The sequence below is a fragment of the Bufo bufo genome, chromosome 4 (genome assembly GCF_905171765.1).
Source record: "Bufo bufo chromosome 4, aBufBuf1.1, whole genome shotgun sequence".
Taxonomy (NCBI): domain Eukaryota; kingdom Metazoa; phylum Chordata; class Amphibia; order Anura; family Bufonidae; genus Bufo; species Bufo bufo.
Genome location: NC_053392.1, coordinates 465,851,403 through 465,871,668, shown reverse-complemented (window position 1 = coordinate 465,871,668; position 20,266 = coordinate 465,851,403). Strand labels below are relative to the sequence as shown.

At 37.4% G+C, this 20,266-nt stretch overlaps 1 protein-coding gene across 6 annotated transcripts in view; it reads right to left on the bottom strand.

The window, feature by feature from the left end:
• Positions 1-20,266, bottom strand: part of ADGRG6 (adhesion G protein-coupled receptor G6) — a 167,678-nt gene that overhangs the window by 29,518 nt on the left and 117,894 nt on the right. For 5 of the 6 annotated variants that reach the window (XM_040429479.1, XM_040429481.1, XM_040429482.1 and 2 more), the window contains 8 exons: positions 19,740-19,825; positions 16,768-16,820; positions 15,759-15,824; positions 9,138-9,194; positions 8,313-8,446; positions 2,301-2,415; positions 1,445-1,506; positions 200-407 (listed from right to left, as the gene is read on the bottom strand). In XM_040429479.1, coding sequence (XP_040285413.1) covers positions 200-407; positions 1,445-1,506; positions 2,301-2,415; positions 8,313-8,446; positions 9,138-9,194; positions 15,759-15,824; positions 16,768-16,820; positions 19,740-19,825 — 781 coding nt within the window. The remainder of the gene's footprint in view (positions 1-199; positions 408-1,444; positions 1,507-2,300; positions 2,416-8,312; positions 8,447-9,137; positions 9,195-15,758; positions 15,825-16,767; positions 16,821-19,739; positions 19,826-20,266) is intronic. The other variant, XM_040429480.1, reaches the window with a different exon arrangement.

Below are 20,266 nucleotides of genomic sequence, written 5' to 3'. Positions count from 1 at the left end.
ACAAAACAAAACCCGTAAAATGGAGGGGAAATTGCTTTTTTTTCCAATTCCACCCCATTTGGATTTTTTTTATGGTAGCATTGAGTAGTAGTACATTAAATATATTATATTAAATGTATCCTTTGCTCTCATTTTATTTGTATAACCTGCAGATAGGAAGGGCTCATTGACAGATGAGAAATCAGGAAATATGACTTACTCAGAAGAGGATTTTGCTAGGACATTGTCTGAACCGCTTAATATATTTGAAAATACATTTACAACAGTTGAGCCCAGTTCACTATTAATGTTAGCGTCATTCACGATTTTCTTAAGAGTTTGGACAACATCATCAACTTTCTCCTGCGTCAGCACTTGGCCGCTTCCAGTAAGGTTTAACAACTGATTAGCCAAATCTTCAGCATTATCTGTAAAATAATACAGTGCTTAGTGTAAATCAATTCAGGCAAAAAATCCTCTAAAATGTATTTTCTGTGGACAGAAAAACTTTTTGGGTTGTTTAGTGAATGTGAATAAAACTTTTGTGAAAATTGCACTGATTTAAGTGACTTTTCAGAAGCTCCGCCTCCACAATGTTGTGAGACAGGTAAAAGTTTCCTCCCTCTCTCTGTGTCAATGTCATGCTTGAAAGAGATGGTTGTCTAACCCTATTCATCCATCTCTGAATCATCCATGTTGAAAAAAGGATTGGTTTACCTATTGAACAAGCTCTAAAATTAGACCGTCAGTGCAGTTTTCCCAATTAAATTATAATTACTACAATTCAACTATAATAGTAATTTTTATTCACATTTGCTAAACAACCAAATAACTTTTTTATGTTGTCTGACAACCACTTCAACTTTTCCATACCCTACTGCTTTTATCCAAACACAGCTCGACCCTTGGACATAGGCAATGTCTGCCACTGGAAATTAAGACACTTTTAAGATTCTTACTAAGGTTCAAATTATTGCAAAGGTTTACACTTTTAATATCGTATTCTATTTAGGTCCAATATTCTGTATTTAGGTCCTGCCCCACTGTTGTCTCCACTCTCCACACTCCTCGTGTCAACATCTGGTTTAACATGGTTCACGTGGCCGCTGCATTGACTGGACAAAGCACTTTAGTTTCCCCCATGCATCATTTCACTGGTGCATGGGGAACATGTCATTGCTACATGTTCCCCATGCATGACAGCAATGGGGGCACTTCAAGAGTGGAGGTAGTGGCTAAAGAGTTAAGGAACTGTAACCCAGCAGAAGCAAGCAGGTAAGTATGCTTCCGTCTGCAGGTCTGGCCACGTAGTGAGGGTCTGGCCTAAAAAACACCTGGGATGAACAATCTCTTTAATTTATAAAAGGATACAGTAAGCTACTAGGAGAACAAGCTGATCAATATTTGGAGCAATGTTTTCATTAAGTTTTCCATACTTATTGTTCTGTGTTGTTTCTCTCATTACCTGTGCAGTTTTTCAAATCTGGTGCATCCCAATATGAAGTATAGTTATGTAGACCTAAATTACTAAAAAAACAAACAAAAAACATTGCATTAACAGAATATTTATTTGTTATTTATATTTTTAAAAAAGATGCTATTTTATTTCATTTCCTGATCCACTAAAACAGGTAACAAAGAAATAATTGATGATAATATCGTATCTAAAAGAGTTGTCACATGAGTCACTCCATCCCAAAATGCTACCCCCTGATGATTCTGCTCCTGGTACCCCCAATAAACAGCTGATTCTGTTCTGGCTAATAGAATTGGGGCTCCAAATAAAGCATACAGACAGAGGTTGTCTTTATTACAAAATCCCTTAATAATCAGCATTTAAAGTGAATCGCCATCTTGAAGCCACTTTAGAAATTTTGTGTAAAGTCGATGTAACCAAAGAATCACTACACAATGGTTTACATTTTCATGTCATTGCTATGAAGGTTCTATTTGCAGGATATGTCACAATTTACTTATTGCAGGCTACATAATCTCAATGGACAGTATGGCGAATGTTAATATTGTTTCAATTCCTGTCCTTGTGACCACATTCTGACCATCAAACCACACAATAACATTCTGACTTGCCATAAACCTGGGAAGCGAAATCAGACAAAATCTTGTAACTGAGCTGATTTAATAGACTGACATAAATTCACTGTAGCCTGATTTTTAGATGTGATACGACTCAACAGTAGCAGTTAGCACCAACTTACTGTAATAGGCAATCTTTTAGACCTCTGTTGCAGTACTGTATACACACTGGACATGAAAAGTTGTTAGTACTATACATTACTACACATTATATATACATGTCTCACCATGTCCTTGAAGCAGTATATGGTGAATTTTTTGAACATGGTATAACTGCAGTTGTTGTTGGCTTGGTAGGAGGCCAAAAGTATGAGAGTGGATATTGCTGCTGTTCACATAATTCTGAAAGGGAATAAAGCAATAAGGTTTATCAATGGTGCTGTAGAAAGAATGTATTTATGAATTGGTGAAAATTGTGCAAACGGAGACAAATTTATAATAATGGTGCATATGGCATAAAAAGCTTTGACGTTACTAGGCTTGTTAGACCCCTTTTCTTTTTGCCATCACATGGCTGGTGTACGTATATACAAATATATTATGCGCAGTACACATCTTTGATACATTTGCCAAATTTCTAAATGATAGTACAACCCGAAAGTCATAAAATTATTCAGATGTGAACTATTATCAGAAAAAGAAACTAATTATGATGAGAAACAACTTGAAATACAAATATGAAATAGAAGCATAAATGATGTGTTATTGTTTTACATTCATCCCAGAAGAAAAACATAAAAAAGTGCATTGTTTTTAGTTTTCTTGCTTTTTATGAGTGTTATTTCTTTCTAGTTTTAAAGAAATTCTGTAAGATAGGCTTTTTGATCTACATAGGCATCATCTCACTAATATTAGGAATTAGTATTCATTTTATCTTGTTATATATCTGATATATAGAAAGCAAAAACAAAAATGTTGTAGTGGAAGTGGAAGTGGTGAGAGACACTGTGCACTGCCTATACATCTAGACAGGAACTCAATCACTGAACCGGTACGCACCAGGAGTTGGTAAGAAGTGCCACACAAGATGTGCGAACTGTACTTATTACACAAATACTGTATATTGGTACTAATTGGAAAGTTTGTGATCAAGTGTATTACCATCTATTAAACTTTGATGGATACTAGCCGGTGACTCCTAAAAAATATATATGAAATTTGAACAGCATGTGGACATGTTTTATATTCCCTATAGAAGTGGCAACTGAGAATTAAATCCGTTAAGATTTTAGATTCAATTGTAATATTTTTTGTCTGATTCCGCATATTACTATGTGAGGAACCATATACTGTTACTATCTATTACCTAGGAGAGTAATAATACTGATAAAACTATGGCAAGCTAAGGGCCCTGTGTTGGAGGTATATATATATATATATATATATATATATATATTTACTATATATATATATATAAATATATATATATATACAGTACAGACCAAAAGTTTGGACACACCTCATTCAAAGAGTTTTCTTTATTTTCATGACTATGAAAATTGTAGATTCACACTGAAGGCATCAAAACTATGAATTAACACATGTGGAATTATATACATAACAAACAAGTGTAAAACAACTGAAAATATGTCATATTCTAGGTTCTTCAAAGTAGCCACCTTTTGCTTTGATTACTGCTTTGCACACTCTTGGCATTCTCTTGATGAGCTTCAAGAGGTAGTCCCCTGAAATGGTTTTCACTTCACAGGTGTGCCCTGTCAGGTTTAATAAGTGGGATTTCTTGCCTTATAAATGGGGTTGGGACCATCAGTTGCGTTGAGAAGAAGTCAGGTGGATACACAGCTGATAGTCCTACTGAATAGACTGTTAGAATTGGTATTATGGCAAGAAAAAAGCAGCTAAGTAAAGAAAAACGAGTGGCCATCATTACTTTAAGAAATGAAGGTCAGTCAGTCAGCCGAAAAATTGGAAAAACTTTGAAAGTAAGGGCTATTTGACCATGAAGGAGAGTGATGGGGTGCTGCGCCAGATGACCTGGCCTCCACAGTCACCGGACCTGAACCCAATCGAGATAGTTTGGGGTGAGCTGGACCGCAGAGTTAAGGCAAAAGGGCCAACAAGTGCTAAGCATCTCTGGGAACTCCTTCAAGACTGTTGGAAGACCATTTCAGGGGACTACCTCTTGAAGCTCATCAATAGAATGCCAAGAGTGTGCAAACCAGTAATCAAAGCAAAAGGTGGCTACTTTGAAGAACCTAGAATATGACATATTTTCAGTTGTTTCACACTTGTTTGTTATGTGTATAATTCCACATGTGTTAATTCATAGTTTTGATGCCTTCATAGTCATGAAAATAAAGAAAACACTTTGAATGAGAAGGTGTGCCCAAACTTTTGGTCTGTACTGTATATATATATATATACACTCACCTAAAGAATTATTAGGAACACCATACTAATACGGTGTTGGACCCCCTTTTGCCTTCAGAACTGCCTTAATTCTACGTGGCATTGATTCAACAAGGTGCTGATAGCATTCTTTAGAAATGTTGGCCCATATTGATAGGATAGAATCTTGCAGTTGATGGAGATTTGAGGGATGCACATCCAGAGCACGAAGCTCCCATTCCACCATATCCCAAAGATGCTCTATTGGGTTGAGATCTGGTGACTGTGGGGGCCATTTTAGTACAGTGAACTCATTGTCATGTTCAAGAAACCAATTTGAAATGATTCGAGCTTTGTGACATGGTGCATTATCCTGCTGGAAGTAGCTATCAGAGGATGGATACATGTTCTCATTCTGTTTACGCCAAATTCGGACTCTAACATTTGAATGTCTCAACAGAAATCGAGACTCATCAGACCAGGCAACATTTTTCCAGTCTTCAACAGTCCAATTTTGGTGAGCTCGTGCAAATTGTAGCCTCTTTTTCCTATTTGTAGTGGAGATGAGTGGTACCCGGTGGGGTCTTCTTCTGTTGTAGCGCATCCACCTCAAGGTTGTGCGTGCTGTGGCTTCACAAATGCTTTTCTGCATACCTCGGTTGTAAGTGAGTGGTTATTTCAGTCAACGTTGCTCTTCTATCAGCTTGAATCAGTCGGCCTATTCTCCTCTGACCTCTAGCATCCACAAGGCATTTTTGCCCACAGGACTGCTGCATACTGGATGTTTTTCCCTTTTCACACCATTCTTTGTAAACCCTAGAAATAGTTGTGCGTGAAAATCCCAGTAACTGAGCAGATTGTGAAATACTCTGCCCGTCTGGCACCAACAACCATGCAACGCTCAAAATTGCTTAAATCACCTTTCTTTCCCGTTCTGACATTCAGTTTGGAGTTCAGGAGATTGTCTTGAACAGGACCACACCCCTAAATGCATTGAAGCAACTGCCATGTGATTGGTTGACTAGATAATTGCATTAATGAGAAATAGAACAGGTGTTCCTAATAATTCTTTAGGTGAGTGTATATATATTTTTTATTTAATTCTATTTTAACTTATTGTTTATATTTTAACCCCTTTAGGATCCTGCCATTTTTCCCCTTAAGGACCAGGCCATTTTTTGTGAATTTGACATTTGTCACTTTATGTGGTGATAACATTAAAACGCTTTTACTTATCGAAGCCATTCTGAGACTGTTTTCTTGTCACATATTGTACTTCATAACAGTGGTAAATTTGAGTCAAAATATGTCATTTTTATTTATAAAAAAATACCAAATTTACCGAAAATTTCATTTTCTCAGTTTTCAAACAGATAGTGATACTTCCAAAAATTGTTATTACTTTACATTTCCCATATGTCTACTTCCTGTTTGGATCATTTTGTAAATGACATTTTCTTTTTTTGGGACGTTAGAAGGCTTAGAAGTTTAGAAGCAAATCTTAAACTTTTTAAGAATATTTCCAAAACCCAATTTTAAAGGACCAGTTCAGGTCTGAAATCACTTTGTGGGGCTTACATATTAGAAACCACCCATAAATGGTTAACCCTTTAGGTGTTCCACAAGAATTAAAGGGAAATGTAGATGAAATTTCAGAATTTAACTTTTTTAGCACATTTTTCATTTTAATCCATTTTTTTACGCTATCAAAGCAAGGGTTAACAGCCAAACAAAACTTTATATTTATTACCCTGATTCTGTAGTTACAGAAACACTCCATATGTGGTCGTAAACTGCTGTACGGGCACACGGCAGGGTGCAGAAGGAAAGGAACGCCATATGGTTTTTGGAAGGCAGATTTCAATGGTATAATTTTAAGTTGCCATGTCACATTTGAAGTCCCCCTGAAGAACCCCTAGAGTAGAAACTCCAAAAACTGACCCCATTTTAGAAACGACACCCCTCAAGGTATTCAAAACTGATTTTACAAACTTTGTTAACTCTTTAGGTGTTTCACAGGAATTAAAGGAAAATGTAGATGAAATTTCAGAATTTCACTGTTTTGGCAGATTTTCCATTTTAATAAAAAAAAATTCCGCTAACAAAGCAACGGTTAACAGCCAAACAAAATGTAATATTTATTACCCTGATTCTGTAGTTTGCAGAAACACCCCCTATGTGGTTGTAAACTGCTGTACGGGCACATGGCAGGGCACAGAAGGAAAGGAACGCCATATGGTTTTTTGAAGTCAGATTTCCCTGGGATAATTTTAAGTTGCCATGTCACATTTGAAGACCCCCTGATGTACTGTACCTCCATAAAAGGGTCCATAAAAGTGACCCCATTTTGGAAACTATGGGATAAGGAGGCAGTTTTGTTGGTACTATTTTAGGGTACATATGATTTTTGGTTGCTCTACATTACACTTTTTGTGAGGCAAGGTAACAAAAAATTGCTGTTTTTTCATTGTTTATATTTTTAGTTTTTTACTATGTTCATCTGACAGATTAGCTCATGTGTTATTTTTATAGAGCAGGTTGTTACGGACGCGACAATACCAAATATGACTGTTTCAGGGTCAGGTTGAAGGGTTAGGTCAAGTGATATTTTTATACAGCAGGTTGATACAGACGAGGTGATACCTAATATGAATATTTTTTTTATTTATTTAAGTTTTACACAATAAGGGCATTTTTTAAACAAAAAAAAATCATGTTTTAGTGTCTCCCTATTCTGAGAGCCATAGTTTTTTTTTATTTTTTGCCCAATTGTTTTATGTAGGTGCTTATTTTTTGCAGGATGAGATGACAGTTTGATTGATACTATTTTCGGAGGCATTTTGATTGCTTGGTGTTGCACTTTTAGTGATGTAAGGTGACAAAAAAATTATTGTTTTAGCACAATTTTTATTTTATTTTTTTATACGGCGTTCAGGTGAGGGGGTGGATCATGTGATATTTTTGTAGAACTGGTTGTTACGGATGTGGCAATACCAAATATGTCTGGTTTTCTTTTTTTTCTATTTTTTTTACAATTTTATGTGTTTTATTTTGAAATTTTATTTTTTATTTTACTTGAAACTTTTTTTTATTATGAAAAACACTTTTTTTTACTTTTTATTTTTGTCCCACTCTGGGACTTCAACTTCTGGGGTCTGATCCCCTCTGCAATGCATTACAATACAACCTGTATTGTAATACATTGGCTGTCAGCTTTTATGCCGACAGCCTGCCTGTTGACCCAGCCTAAGGGATGGATCTCACAGGCTTCCATAGAAGGCAAGCTCCGATGCCTATGGAAGACATTGGGCTTGCCTGCAGTGGCATGGACCCGATGGGGAAGTGGTGGGTACCCTTACCCTCTGTGAACCCTCTGCATGCCTCGGTCAGCTTTGACACGCTGACAGTGGTATTTTCACCATTGCCGGAGTATCTAGCAGGTGCCCAGCTGTCAGTTACTGCTGGGTCCGTGACGCTGATCGGGCTGGCGCAGCTTCTGCACCCGCCCGATCAGTCAGCCGTACATGTACGGCGCTGGTGGACGTGACTTAAGGACCAGCGCAGGGTCCTTAAGGGGTTAATGTATACATTCATATGTTTCGGAAATATTTTAATAATACATTTTTAACATTTTTATATATACATTCATAAGTATCAGAAATATTTTAATAATAAATTACAACTAGTCTGGGGTTAATTTGATTTTGCCCATTATTGGAGAGTGCCAGTCTGATATTAAGTGTGTATTTCAAATATGGGAATGGGAATGCTGCTGAAGTAATTATTGTTTTGTCTTGTATTTTTCAGTCTTTCATAATCATCACTGTTTCACAGCCCATAAATTCTTTTAAAACCTATAACAGAATATTGTACATACTGTATACACTTACCAACTGGAAAAACGTCAACTGCTTGAAGGGTCAGACCAGAGGGTGGGCTGCCATTAATCTTTTTTAATATATCATCTTTTTCCAAAACAACATTATTACTGTTATTATAAACCAGAAGGGCCCAGACATAATAACTGCAAAATACATAGGTAATTATGGTTAGGTACATTGGATAAAAACAGCATACTCTTTCATGTAGAACATCCTAGTGAATCATCTCCTAGTCTTGAGAATTAATGGTTGGTCATTCTTCTCCTTCCTCTTGCCCCTCTCATTCTTGTGAGGAAGGGACAATGACACCACTCTAACCACAACTTTTCCAGAGCTGTTATTGTCATCATAGTTAACAGTCATATATCATAAACCCTTTCTGAGTATAATATGTTTCTGTGATTCCACTGTACTTTAGTTTTGAATATATTAATAGCTTTACTAGTTCAGGCTCAATCACCCTTTTCAGGGTGACTGAACCCAAAAGATTTTTTGCTAAAATTCAATGAATTAATTAATTAATGAATTCATAATAAACTTTGGAACATATCTAATCTTAAAATGTCACTGTAATCTCTTATCCAAATGGCTCCTTGCAATTAACAAGGCTGTTGTCAGTTCAAACTTTTTGAAAAATGTTTATACATCAAGAAAAACTAAATCCTAAATGATTAACTGATAATTTTTTCACATATTATGCTCCATGATTGTTATCATATAATATTGAAAAAAAACTAACACAATCCAAAACAGGGTCCAGTTTTCAAGGAATTTCACTGTTCATGTACAGTTAGATATAAAAATGTACAGTACTACTACTACGCACAAATTTACCTTTGATTTTTGTTGTCTTCTGCACCTCTAGTAAATCTTTCAAGATTTTTCTGAAAGCTATGTGAAAAAAAGGAGGCATTAACTTGTCATATTAGAATTCGTACAGAAAAGTGCGTGCATGTGTGTACTTGTATCAATCAATCACCCCATGTGAGGGCCACAAGTGCTGCTTAGTACCTCTCTTACTTCAGATCTTGACTATAAGGACAGACCTCCTCATCAACTGGGTCTAATGCAGGAAGGCAGCCCAACAAGCTCCTCCGAGAACTCCCAAGGACATTGACTAGCCTGACACTATTTCTGCCTCCACTGGAATGCCAGAGGGTCTGTCTTTTGCTTCTCTCACTATCATACAACCTGCACTGCTGCATAATAGATACCCTCACAACCCCCTTGCTCTGCAGAAGGTACATGGCATCCCCAACCACATCATCAACAGATCAGTTGCACCCATCTTCTAAAAATAAAGGAACTAGTACCCCTATCTTCTGAAAATAAAGAACTAGATTACATGCAGTCTTTACCCACCCACAAGATGATCTTGGGGCTGACCAGCATGCTACCATTCCTGCTCTATGTTATATGCCTCATAACTGTGTAGGTACAACAAAAGGGGACATTATTAAAGTTTGAGTGAACAGGAGTCATTATTTTAGGGTAGGGTCATAAACAGACCACTATTACTGTGTGAGGGAACAAAGAAAACAATACAGGGTATGGACAGAAAGGGGGCACTATTGAAGAGTTGGGGCACTGAGAGGACATTATTACTGCATAACTATCAGGATCATTATTACTATGTGGGGCATAGAGGCGACATTATTACATCTGTGGCACTATACCAATTCGAAAAGCAAAAGATGAAGATGCCTGTTAAATTCTGCAGGGACAAGATTTGGTCGAAAGGAGTCATCATATCAGTCTGGACTGGATGGAGAAGAATTGGGAAAAAGACTCTACTCTGAGCAGATGTCACCTGTGAGTCACTTGATGTACTGTAATCACCTATATGGTCTGCAGAGCTCCTGCGTAAAGCTGATTTCTACCACCATCTGATCAATGTATGGCTGTAATATGAGTCTTTAAAAAGTAGACTTTATTTAGTTACAGTATAGTGGTAATATTGTGTAAGTCAGTATTGGGTGTTGATGGCAGTGGTCATGGTGTAGTGGTATTATTTGTCCCTTATATAGTAGCAAAATTGTTTTTTGTGGAAGCTATAAAATTGTCAAAAAACAATCACAAATTTACATGCCGAAAGAAAAACTGATAGACTGCTATATTAATCTATGCATAACGCTCAAATTAAGAATAATGGAAAATAAGAAAATTAGAGAAGTCTCATCAGCAAAAAAATGAAATAAAAATGTAGCTATTAACATTTAAAATTTCCAATACCCCCAGCAACAAGCATGTTTTTAGTTTTTTTTCACACAATCCATTAAGATCAGCGAACTATGGGAATACATTATATGGTCTATTTAACAGAGAGAATTATACAATACAGCTATTGCCATTACAGCACAAACATATGTTGAAATGGCCCAGAGCTGATTACAGACCACTCTAAGTGCTCTCATATGATTTTAATTGAAACAGCTACATATATAACAAATCCTACATTGTTACTATAATCAAAGCAGTATATTAAAATGAGCACCATCAAAATATGTTCCTTTGTTTTGACAACTAGATTTTGTTTGTGGTCAAATGCACTCATCATTTACAAATACAGAGCAAAGGACTTAGAATTTCCCACAAAATACTACCTTTATACTACCAGTTATGCTATTTTAATTGCTTGGAAGTTCTATGACATAGTTTACACTTATTTAGTGTTTCCACTTTTAATTAAATGCAGAATAAGGTAAATATGTAGACTGCCAGACTACATTAAAACCCTTGAGGACCAAGTCATTTTTCACCTTAAAGGGCATCTGTCAGCAGATTTGTACCTATGAAACTGGCTGACCTGTTGCATGTGCGCTTGGCAGCTGAAGTCATCTGTGTTGGTCCCATGTTCATATGTGTCCATGTTGCTGAGAAAAACGGAGTTCTAATATATGCAAATGACTCTAGACGCAATAGGGACATTGCCATTAAACCTCTGTTTTCTCTGTAACTGCCACACCCTCTATACTTTAAGGATTTTAGTTCAAACACCAGGCAGTAAAAACTTCATCATGCCTCCCTGGCCCTGTCAATTACACTGGGTTCAGACCTGAGCGTATTTGATATGCGCGTTTTTTGTCGCGCGTTTTTGTGCACGTTTTTTTCCATAGTCAACGCGCGTATCACGCGCGTTTGTGTGATTGACAGCAGTGTCCTATGGCCGCAAACGCGCGACAAAACGCCCCAAAGAAGCTCAAGAACTTGTTTATGCGTGGGGCGTTTTTCAGCGCGTTCGAACGTGCTGTAAAACGCAAAGATGTGAACCAGTCCCATAGGGAAGCATTGGTTTGCATCGGTTATGCGTTTTACAGCGCGTTCGAACGCGCTGTAAAACGCGCAAGTGTGAACTTAGGGTAAAAGTGCAGAGGGTGTGGTAGTTGAAGAAACAGCAGAGCCTTTAGGTGTAATGGCAACAACCCTGTTGCTCCTAGAGGCTCATTTGCAAATATTAAGCCATCATGTTTCTCAGATAAGCGGGCACATAAGAATATGGTACCAAAACAGATGACTTCAGCTGCCAAGCGCACATATAACAGGACAGCCAATTTCACAGGAAAAATCTGCTGACAGATGCCCTTTAAAAACCCAGCAAATATCATGTGTCACTTTATGCTGTAATAAAATTGGAATGCCTCTATTTATTCAAGCCATTCTGAGACAGTTTTCTTGTTAGTGGTGAATTTGGGTCAATATGTTTTATCTTTATTTTATTTTTTTTAATCCAAAATGTACAGATTATTTTTTTTTAATTCTTAATTTTTAATTTCTGCTTTTTAGACAGCGATACCTCATAAAATTATCACATTTACCATATGCCTACTTTATATTTGCATAATTTTGTAAATGTCATTTAAATTTTTTAGTACGTTAGAAGTCTTGGAATTTTAGTTGCACTTTTTTACATTTTCAAGAAAATTTTAAATATCGATTTTTTAAGGACCAATTTAGTTATGAAGTCACTTTCAGGGGTTTACATAATAGAAACCACCCATAAATGACTCCATTTTATAAACTACACCCCTTAAATTATTCTAAACTGATTTTACAAATTTTGTTAATCCTTTAGGTGTTCCACAGGAATTAAAGGAAAATGGGGTTGAAATTCAAAATGTCCTTTTTTTGTAGATTTAATATTGTAATCCATTTTTCTTGTATCACAGCAACAGTAAACAGAAAAACAATCCTCTAAATTTATTACCCTGATTCTGCAGTTTACAGAAATACTCCATATATAAACTACTGTATGGGCACAGGACAGGGCTCAGAAGGCAAGGAGCACCATATGATTTTTAGAGGATAGATTTTGCTGGAATGGTTTTTGGTCACCATTAGGCATGAGCAAATCGACTTCGGATGAAGCATCCGAAGTCGATTCGTATAAAACTTTGTTCTAATACTGTACGGAGCAGGAGCTCTGTACAGAATTAGAATGTATTGGCTATGATGAGCCAAAGTTACTGCTTCGCGAAGTCGTAATAACTTCATAAATTAATGTTTCATCCGAAGTCGATTCGCTCCTCCCTAGTCACCATGTCACATTTGAAAAGACCCTAAGGTACCTCCAAATAGTGGCCCCATTTTGGAAACTTCACCCCTCAAGGAATTTTTCAAGGGGTGTAGTTAGCATTATGACCCAAAAGGCATTTCATAGAATTTACAAACAGCTGGCTGTGAAAATTAAAAATTATATATTTTTTCCAATAAAATGTTACTTTAACCTCACATTTGGGCAAACCGCAGGGTTCTTTTGGATGGCATATTTTGCTGGAATGTTTTTAGGCACCTTGTTGCTTTTGAAGAGAACCTGAGGTACCCCTTTAGTGAAATCCCCAAAAAGTGACACCCATTTTGGAAGCTACACACCACCAGAAATTTTTCAAGGGGTGTAAAAAGCATTTTGACCCATAGATGTTTTGCAAAAATGAATTCACAGCAGATGGTACAAAGTGAAAACTGCAATTTTCCCCCAGATATACCATTTCATTGCAAAATAGCCTCTGCCCATCATTTGCCAGTGTGAAAAGTCAGCCCTCTAATGCTGTATTTCCTTATTTCCTGGTTTTAGAAACAACCAACATGTGAGGTGACGTTTTCAATGGTACCATTCTGGGGCACATACGACTTTCTGCTTGACATTATGATTTTTTGGAGGCAAAGACAAAAATTGCTGCTCTGGTATAGTTTTTATAAAAAATTTTATGATGTTCACCTAACGGAGTAGGCACTATGATATTTTTATAGAACAGGTCATTACAGATGCAGCGATACCAAATCTATTTATTTAAAAAAAGTTCTGTTTTGCACAGTAAAATGATTTTAAAAAACAAATCATGTTTTTTTTGTCATTTTCTGAGAGACTTTTCTTTATTTTTCTGGTGATAGTCTTCTGTGGAAGCTTGTTTTTTTTGCAGGATGAGGTGATGTTTTCATTTTTTGTGAAGCAAGGTAACCAAAAAATGGGTTTTCTGGGACTACTTTTCTTTTTCTTTTATTGCGTTCCCCAGGGAAAATTATGTGATATTTTTATAGAACTGGTCATTACTGACGCAGTAATAATGTGCCTTTTTAGCTGAAGCTTTTATTAATTTTTTTATCATATAAAACTTTTTTTTTAAACTTTTTTTAGTTTCAGGGTCTGAACCCTTTTACAAAGCAGTGCAATATATTCTATATATTCTGTATTGTACTGCACTGGAAATGTTAATTTTACACTGACAGCTTGACTTTGATACTCAGCCTTGAGGCTGGGCCTTTTAGGCGTTCATAATTGTCAGGCCCCTGCCATAAAAGCCACTGGCACCCATCACTGGGAGCCCATGGGGTGAGAGGGGAAGCCCCTTCCCTCTATATACCTCTTAGATGCAGCATTTACTGTATCTGAGGGGTTAATCCACTGGCATCTAAGTTTTCAGCTATGCTGGAGGATACAGTAGGGACCTGGCTGTTAGTAACAGCAAGGACCTTGCCGCTGATTGAGCAAGTGCAGCTCCTCTGCCTACTTGATCAGTGAGCCCTCTACATTCATTGATCCAATTGCTCTGTTATATTTGTTTCAAGCTGGCAATTCAGGAGGCGTGTCCTTTCTGTTGCAGCTCTTTCTCATAACTGTTACAGCTTCTGACAGAAGATAGGACTGTTGGCATCTAAAGGAGGGAACTGAGCATGTACGACTACCTCAGAAAGGTAGACAGAGAAGAACGAACAGCAGAATGCCCTACACAGATATATTGTATTCAATAACTAAATAAGATTTCTCTGGACTATTCTGGACTATAAGACTCACTTTTTTAGCAGAAAAAAAAATCTTTCTTAAAGTATCCGGTGTCTTATAGTCCACAGTCAGGGTGAACCAGCAGTGGCAATTTCCTCTGACTGCCTCCTTAATGATCGAAAGAGCCCTCATACAGCACATTGCTGGATCAGTGAGAAAGGTGTGCGCCTGCTCTCTCTCTCTCTACCCCATGTGATCAATGGAGGCTGAAAGACCATTAAGTTCATGGAGAGGACTGTAAAAAAACACCTCCACCTCCCCCCATGCTGAACGTTTCCAGGCAGCAGTTAAAAACATGGAAGCTCTGACTTAAGGGTAACTAAAAAATATCTGATGATGTCACAGGTGGGAAGGGTCAGCCTAGTAAGAAGAAGAGGACATCACAGAGGGTACAGAGGGTACTTTACATAATAACTTGCAATGTTTGTGATGATACTCCTATCATGTGACCACATGTGCCATTGCTGTTTGTTTCAATGGTCAAAAGATGACATACTAGGATTAACAGGAGCTGACTGTAAACTATTAATCACCTTTAACCTAGACTATTAGATACACCAACCCATCCATTTCATTAAACTACCAAGAAAGTTTTAATTAATACACAATATTTATCTTCTAATTTCCTGATGTCTAAACCTGGAGAGGTGCATCTTAGAGACTGAAAAATACAGTAAATAAATTTTTTATTTAATGCAGTTACAAAAGAATTCAGATTAAGGAGCCGGTTTGAAAAATATAGAATGCCTTTTTGTGGGACAAGCCCTTTAAATTTAGTAAATTTTTAACTAAACCAGGCAGGAAGTAAATGAGCCAAATTTATGTCAGTGGTTCAAGCGATGTCACTGATGTTGCTAAACATATTAGACGCTTTTCTTTTCTTTACAGCACCCCTTGGTTGATTCAATTCAGATCAATATTATGGGGTATTTTTAGCCATGCAATTTCTAAGTTTCACTCTTCGCTTTTTAAACTGTGTAGTGAAGTGCAAAATTTGTCTAAAACATAACAATTCTGGTGCAAGACGTACATCAGTTTTTTTTGGCTCTAACTGAGCTACAATTCTGGCACATTTAGCTTAGAAAATCTTCCCCTATGTCTTTATTGTGAAACAAAGTATACTTCAATACATCATCAATGAACAGTACAGTGAACCCTTATGTTTTTTGTCTACTTACCTGCTATTGACAACTGCCTGCACATCTCTAGCTTTCCGTACACTTGAAGCATTTACGGGTGTAATGCTGGGAAAGGGAAGCAAATGACAACAGAAGCATTAACTGTTTAACCCGTCAGTAAAAACAGTAAATTACATAAAGGTAAAAAATAAAATCATGGTATCTATAATATTCACTTAATTTTATAAACTAGTTGATGTATATTCATATTCCATGTATACAATCCAGCAGCAGTGGCTGTGTGCGCACACTATAGGAAAAAGCACGCCCTATGTGTGCTCCTAAGGTCCCAGCCACCAGAGAGGTCACTACTTTTTCCTAAAATATGCAAGCACAGCCACCGCTGCTGGATTGCGGGGTGGTCCTAACTATGGAAATAAGAAGTTTATAATGTGATGTAAAAATGAATCAAGCCAGCAAACGAGGCAATATGGACAAGTGGCTTGTAGTTTCTTTTAGGGTCATTTACTACCTAGAAATATGCCTATATTAGCTGTATTTCTGTAGCAGATTAGTATCTCTGCAATCTGCGATTTTGTTATCGCTTACACCAGGTCTAAAAAAAAGTGGGCATAGCGCGGGTGGGGACGGGCCAGGAAGCTTGTCCCATTTACCATTTTTTACGCCTGTTTTAGGCATAGAAAATGGTCTAAATGCAAGACAGTTAGGAAGCTGGCGCCTGCGCCTCTTCATAACTTTGGCAGATCCACTGCCAGATATAAGGGTTATTAAGACCGGCGTCTAAAATATCGGTCTTAATAAATGACCCCCTTTGTTTACATGATAAATGCAGTTTGCTCAAGTAAGACAACCCCTTTAACTTTTTATCCAGTTCAGTATGGAAAATTAAAAAGATCCCTACTTAAATCTTAACTAATGGCATATATTTACATAGACAAAATGTAGTTATTCAATAATGCTTCAAAGTAATCTGTAAATGCATTTAATGTTACTTATACATAATCTTTGTAATGGCAACCCTTCTATCAAAAAGAAAAATAATGCTTACCTAATATTTACAACAAAGACAGTGTAGTTCCAGTTTCGGAATGTGACATTCAGCTGAAAACATGCAACAGTTAATTATTATGTCAATTTTAAATGAATCATAAGCAGACATACTGTAAGGTAAAGCTTTGAGAGCTGTATGCATAATCTGGGATATCTGGGATTTGTACTGTAACCCGACCTACAGGTTACAAAGCAGGATCCAACTGGATATAATCTGCTTAAAGAATTTGAAAATGTAAATTACTGGACCATCCTACTGTAATTCACGTGTCTCTGATGTAATAAATTATGAATATGATATCCTATACTGTTAAGGCTACTTTCACATTGGCATTTTGGCTTTCCGTTTGTAAGATCCGTTCAGGGCTCTCACAAGCGGTCCAAAATGGATCAGTTTTGCCCTAATGCATTCTGAATGGAAAAGTATTCGCTCAGAATGCATCAGTTTGCCTCAATTCCGTCTCCATTCTGATTTGAAGATGGACACCAAAATGCTGCTGGCAACTGAGCTAAACGGATCCGTTCTGACACACAATGTAAGTCAATGGGGACGGATCCATTTTCTATGACACAATCACAGTCTTGGCTATGTTAAAGATAATACAAATGGATCCGTTCTGAACGGATGTAGATGTTTGTATTATCTGAACCGATCCGTCTGTGCAGATCCATGACGGATCCGCACCAAACGCGAGTGTGAAAGTAGCCTAAGGCCTCGTTCACATCACCGTTTCTCCTTTCCGTTCTCTGGCTCTGTTGAGGAGCAGGAGAACGGAAAGGACGGAGTCTGCAGATAACTGAGACCTAACTGAGCGTAACAGAGCCTAAAGACCCCATATACTATAATGGGGTCCGTTCGGTGTCTGCTCAGAACATGATTTTTGAGCGGAGATCATGTTCTGAACGGACACCGAACGGACCCCATTATAGTCTATGGGGTCTTTAGGCTCCATTACGCTCAGTTAGGTCTCAGTTATCTGCAGAATCCGTCCTTTCCGTTCTCCGGCTCCCCAACGGAGCCGGAGAACGGAAAGGAGAAACGGTGATGTGAACGAGGCCTAACCTTGTTACATTCACTAAGGGTCCATGACATACTATGTAGCTCCCTTAATAAGGATGACAAAACTGAACAAAACCGTGAGGCCCATATACTAACACTAGTGATGCATGTGCAAATTATAGTAAATCTGGCAGGCCATGACTGGCCTCACCCCAGTTAAGTCTCCTCCCATCTTTTCAAAAAGATGCTGCAAATATGGCACGCACTATAACTTGCAACACTTTTTACGTCCCAAAAGTGCATACAGATGTTATCTACATGTCTATTGACAGTTCATGGGCTGACAACATACAACATATATGTTAAAATAGTTTTGCAGGGGTATTATTTATAAAGCACTCAAAAAAAGATTAAAAAGAAAAATGAAAGAAGCCATACCCTCACTGACCCCCCACTGATCCTGTTCTGATGCTTATTGGTTCCCCATTGATCTCTACTTCCTTGTCCATCATGCAGGAAATGCCTGGAGATATCTGCTAAGCCAGTTACTGGCCAAATCTCCAAAGTTTACATACTGTGTTACAATTAAGGCTTTACCTTAGTGAGTGGTGCAAAAAAATGAATGTCTTTTTGGTTCTCTATGAATCACTGTATGGTGAACTACCTTAGATTCTGTACTAGGCATAAACCACTATACAAATTTTGTTCTGAGTATTCATTAAATGAATAGCATTAAGTGGATACCACATGTGTTCATCATGCTTTAGACCAGGGATGCCCAATCTGCGGCCCTCCAGCTGTTGCAAAAATTGGAGTTGTAGTTTTACAACAGCTGGAGGGCCGCAGGTTGAGCATCACTGCTTTAGACAAAAGCACCATATAATGTAGACATTTAAAAAGAAAGGCAAGAAGGGAAAAAAACAGGAAAGGACAAAGAAGAATTTAAAGAAGTAATAAGGAAGGAGAGAGCAAGTGAGGACCTATTACCAGACCTATGTAAGGAAGAAGTAGTGGCCTATAAAGAAAGTTAAAGGTTGTGACGTCCCATTCAAGCAGATGTGACCACTGAGGCCTGTGACTGGCCACAGAGGTCACAGGACCAAGTCCTTTCGTGGTCTTGTGGGGGCAGGAAGCATCCAGGAATGGAGAAGTGGCTAAGACACAGTGGCTTAGACATGTGTTTTTTATGGGCAGCAGGTTAGGTGGATTGAGGTTGTTGTCTCCTATGCCAGACAACCACTTTCAGCAATTCAGGAGTCACTTGTACATGAATCTTTGAAAGATGCAAAGATTACTGAATGGGAAAAAGTGACTAGCAGGGAAGTTTTGTAGTTGGGATGGACAAACCACTATATTATTTTCATTGGCTACTGCAAATATGCGAAACACAGGACATGGTCAACGCAGTTTCTTTTCTAGTACACTCCCAGCGTAGACAAAAAAAAAATGCAAACTAGACAAAATCTCCCACAATAGCAGTTTTCATTTTAAAACCCCTGTATAGATATCTAAAGGGAACCTGTAATGTTGAACATGATAACTGAACTATAGAGCAGGAGAAGCTGAGCAGATTGATATATAGCTTTGGGGGAAATGATTCAGTATAAGTTAAATTCAAGGTCTTTCTGGGAAGTCAAGGAGGTGATGCTATTCAGTGATTGACAGCCTTCCGTCTATGACTGTGTATACAGAGATAGCTGTCAGTCACTGAAAGATCCGCCTCTAAACAAAACCAAATATCAATCTGCTCAGTGTCTCCTGCTCTACAGATTCAAGTCTCTTGGGTTTGAGATACACCATTATAAAATGCAAAATTTCTCTTCTAAACGTTATAGTAAAGTTTTTTAAAGAGAATTCTTGTAATATTTACAAAAACAAAAGGTTGACAGGTTCTTTTAAATAACTAGGGAACTTCATTGGAATGGTCTGTTGACATACATATTCTATCTATAAAGGGCATGCATACTTACCCAACTCGATACCAAGCTCTGGACTTTTAATTCATCATTATCAGCATCACTGACCACAGTAATGGAAATTCTATAAAATGTCCCACCTGTACAAAAAGACAATAATCAAGTCAGGACTTCACAAACACTGACAGACATTGAGCTGTTCTGACTTTAGTAACTCTCTGATCATAAAATTATGATTGGTTAATCTACTACTATTTGCTTTTCATATTGAGGATTTCTAATATAGCTACGTTAGTACAGTAAAAGAAAATGTAAAATCTACGCAAGAAATGCTTCTATAGGGTTAAATTAGCATTACCATCCAACATCTTGCTGCTATGGGACCTTTTATGGATGAACTTTTGAAATACGGTAATTATTTCTTAGTGTTCTAATGAAAAATTAACATACATCAAAGAACATATTATTTCCTGGTCTTAAATTGAGTATTTAAGTTATATGTTTAGGGGATAATTTAGAAAGAACTTTTGTTTTCAATTTATATCTGAATGCATAACTTCCGATTACTGCAGCAGGGACAG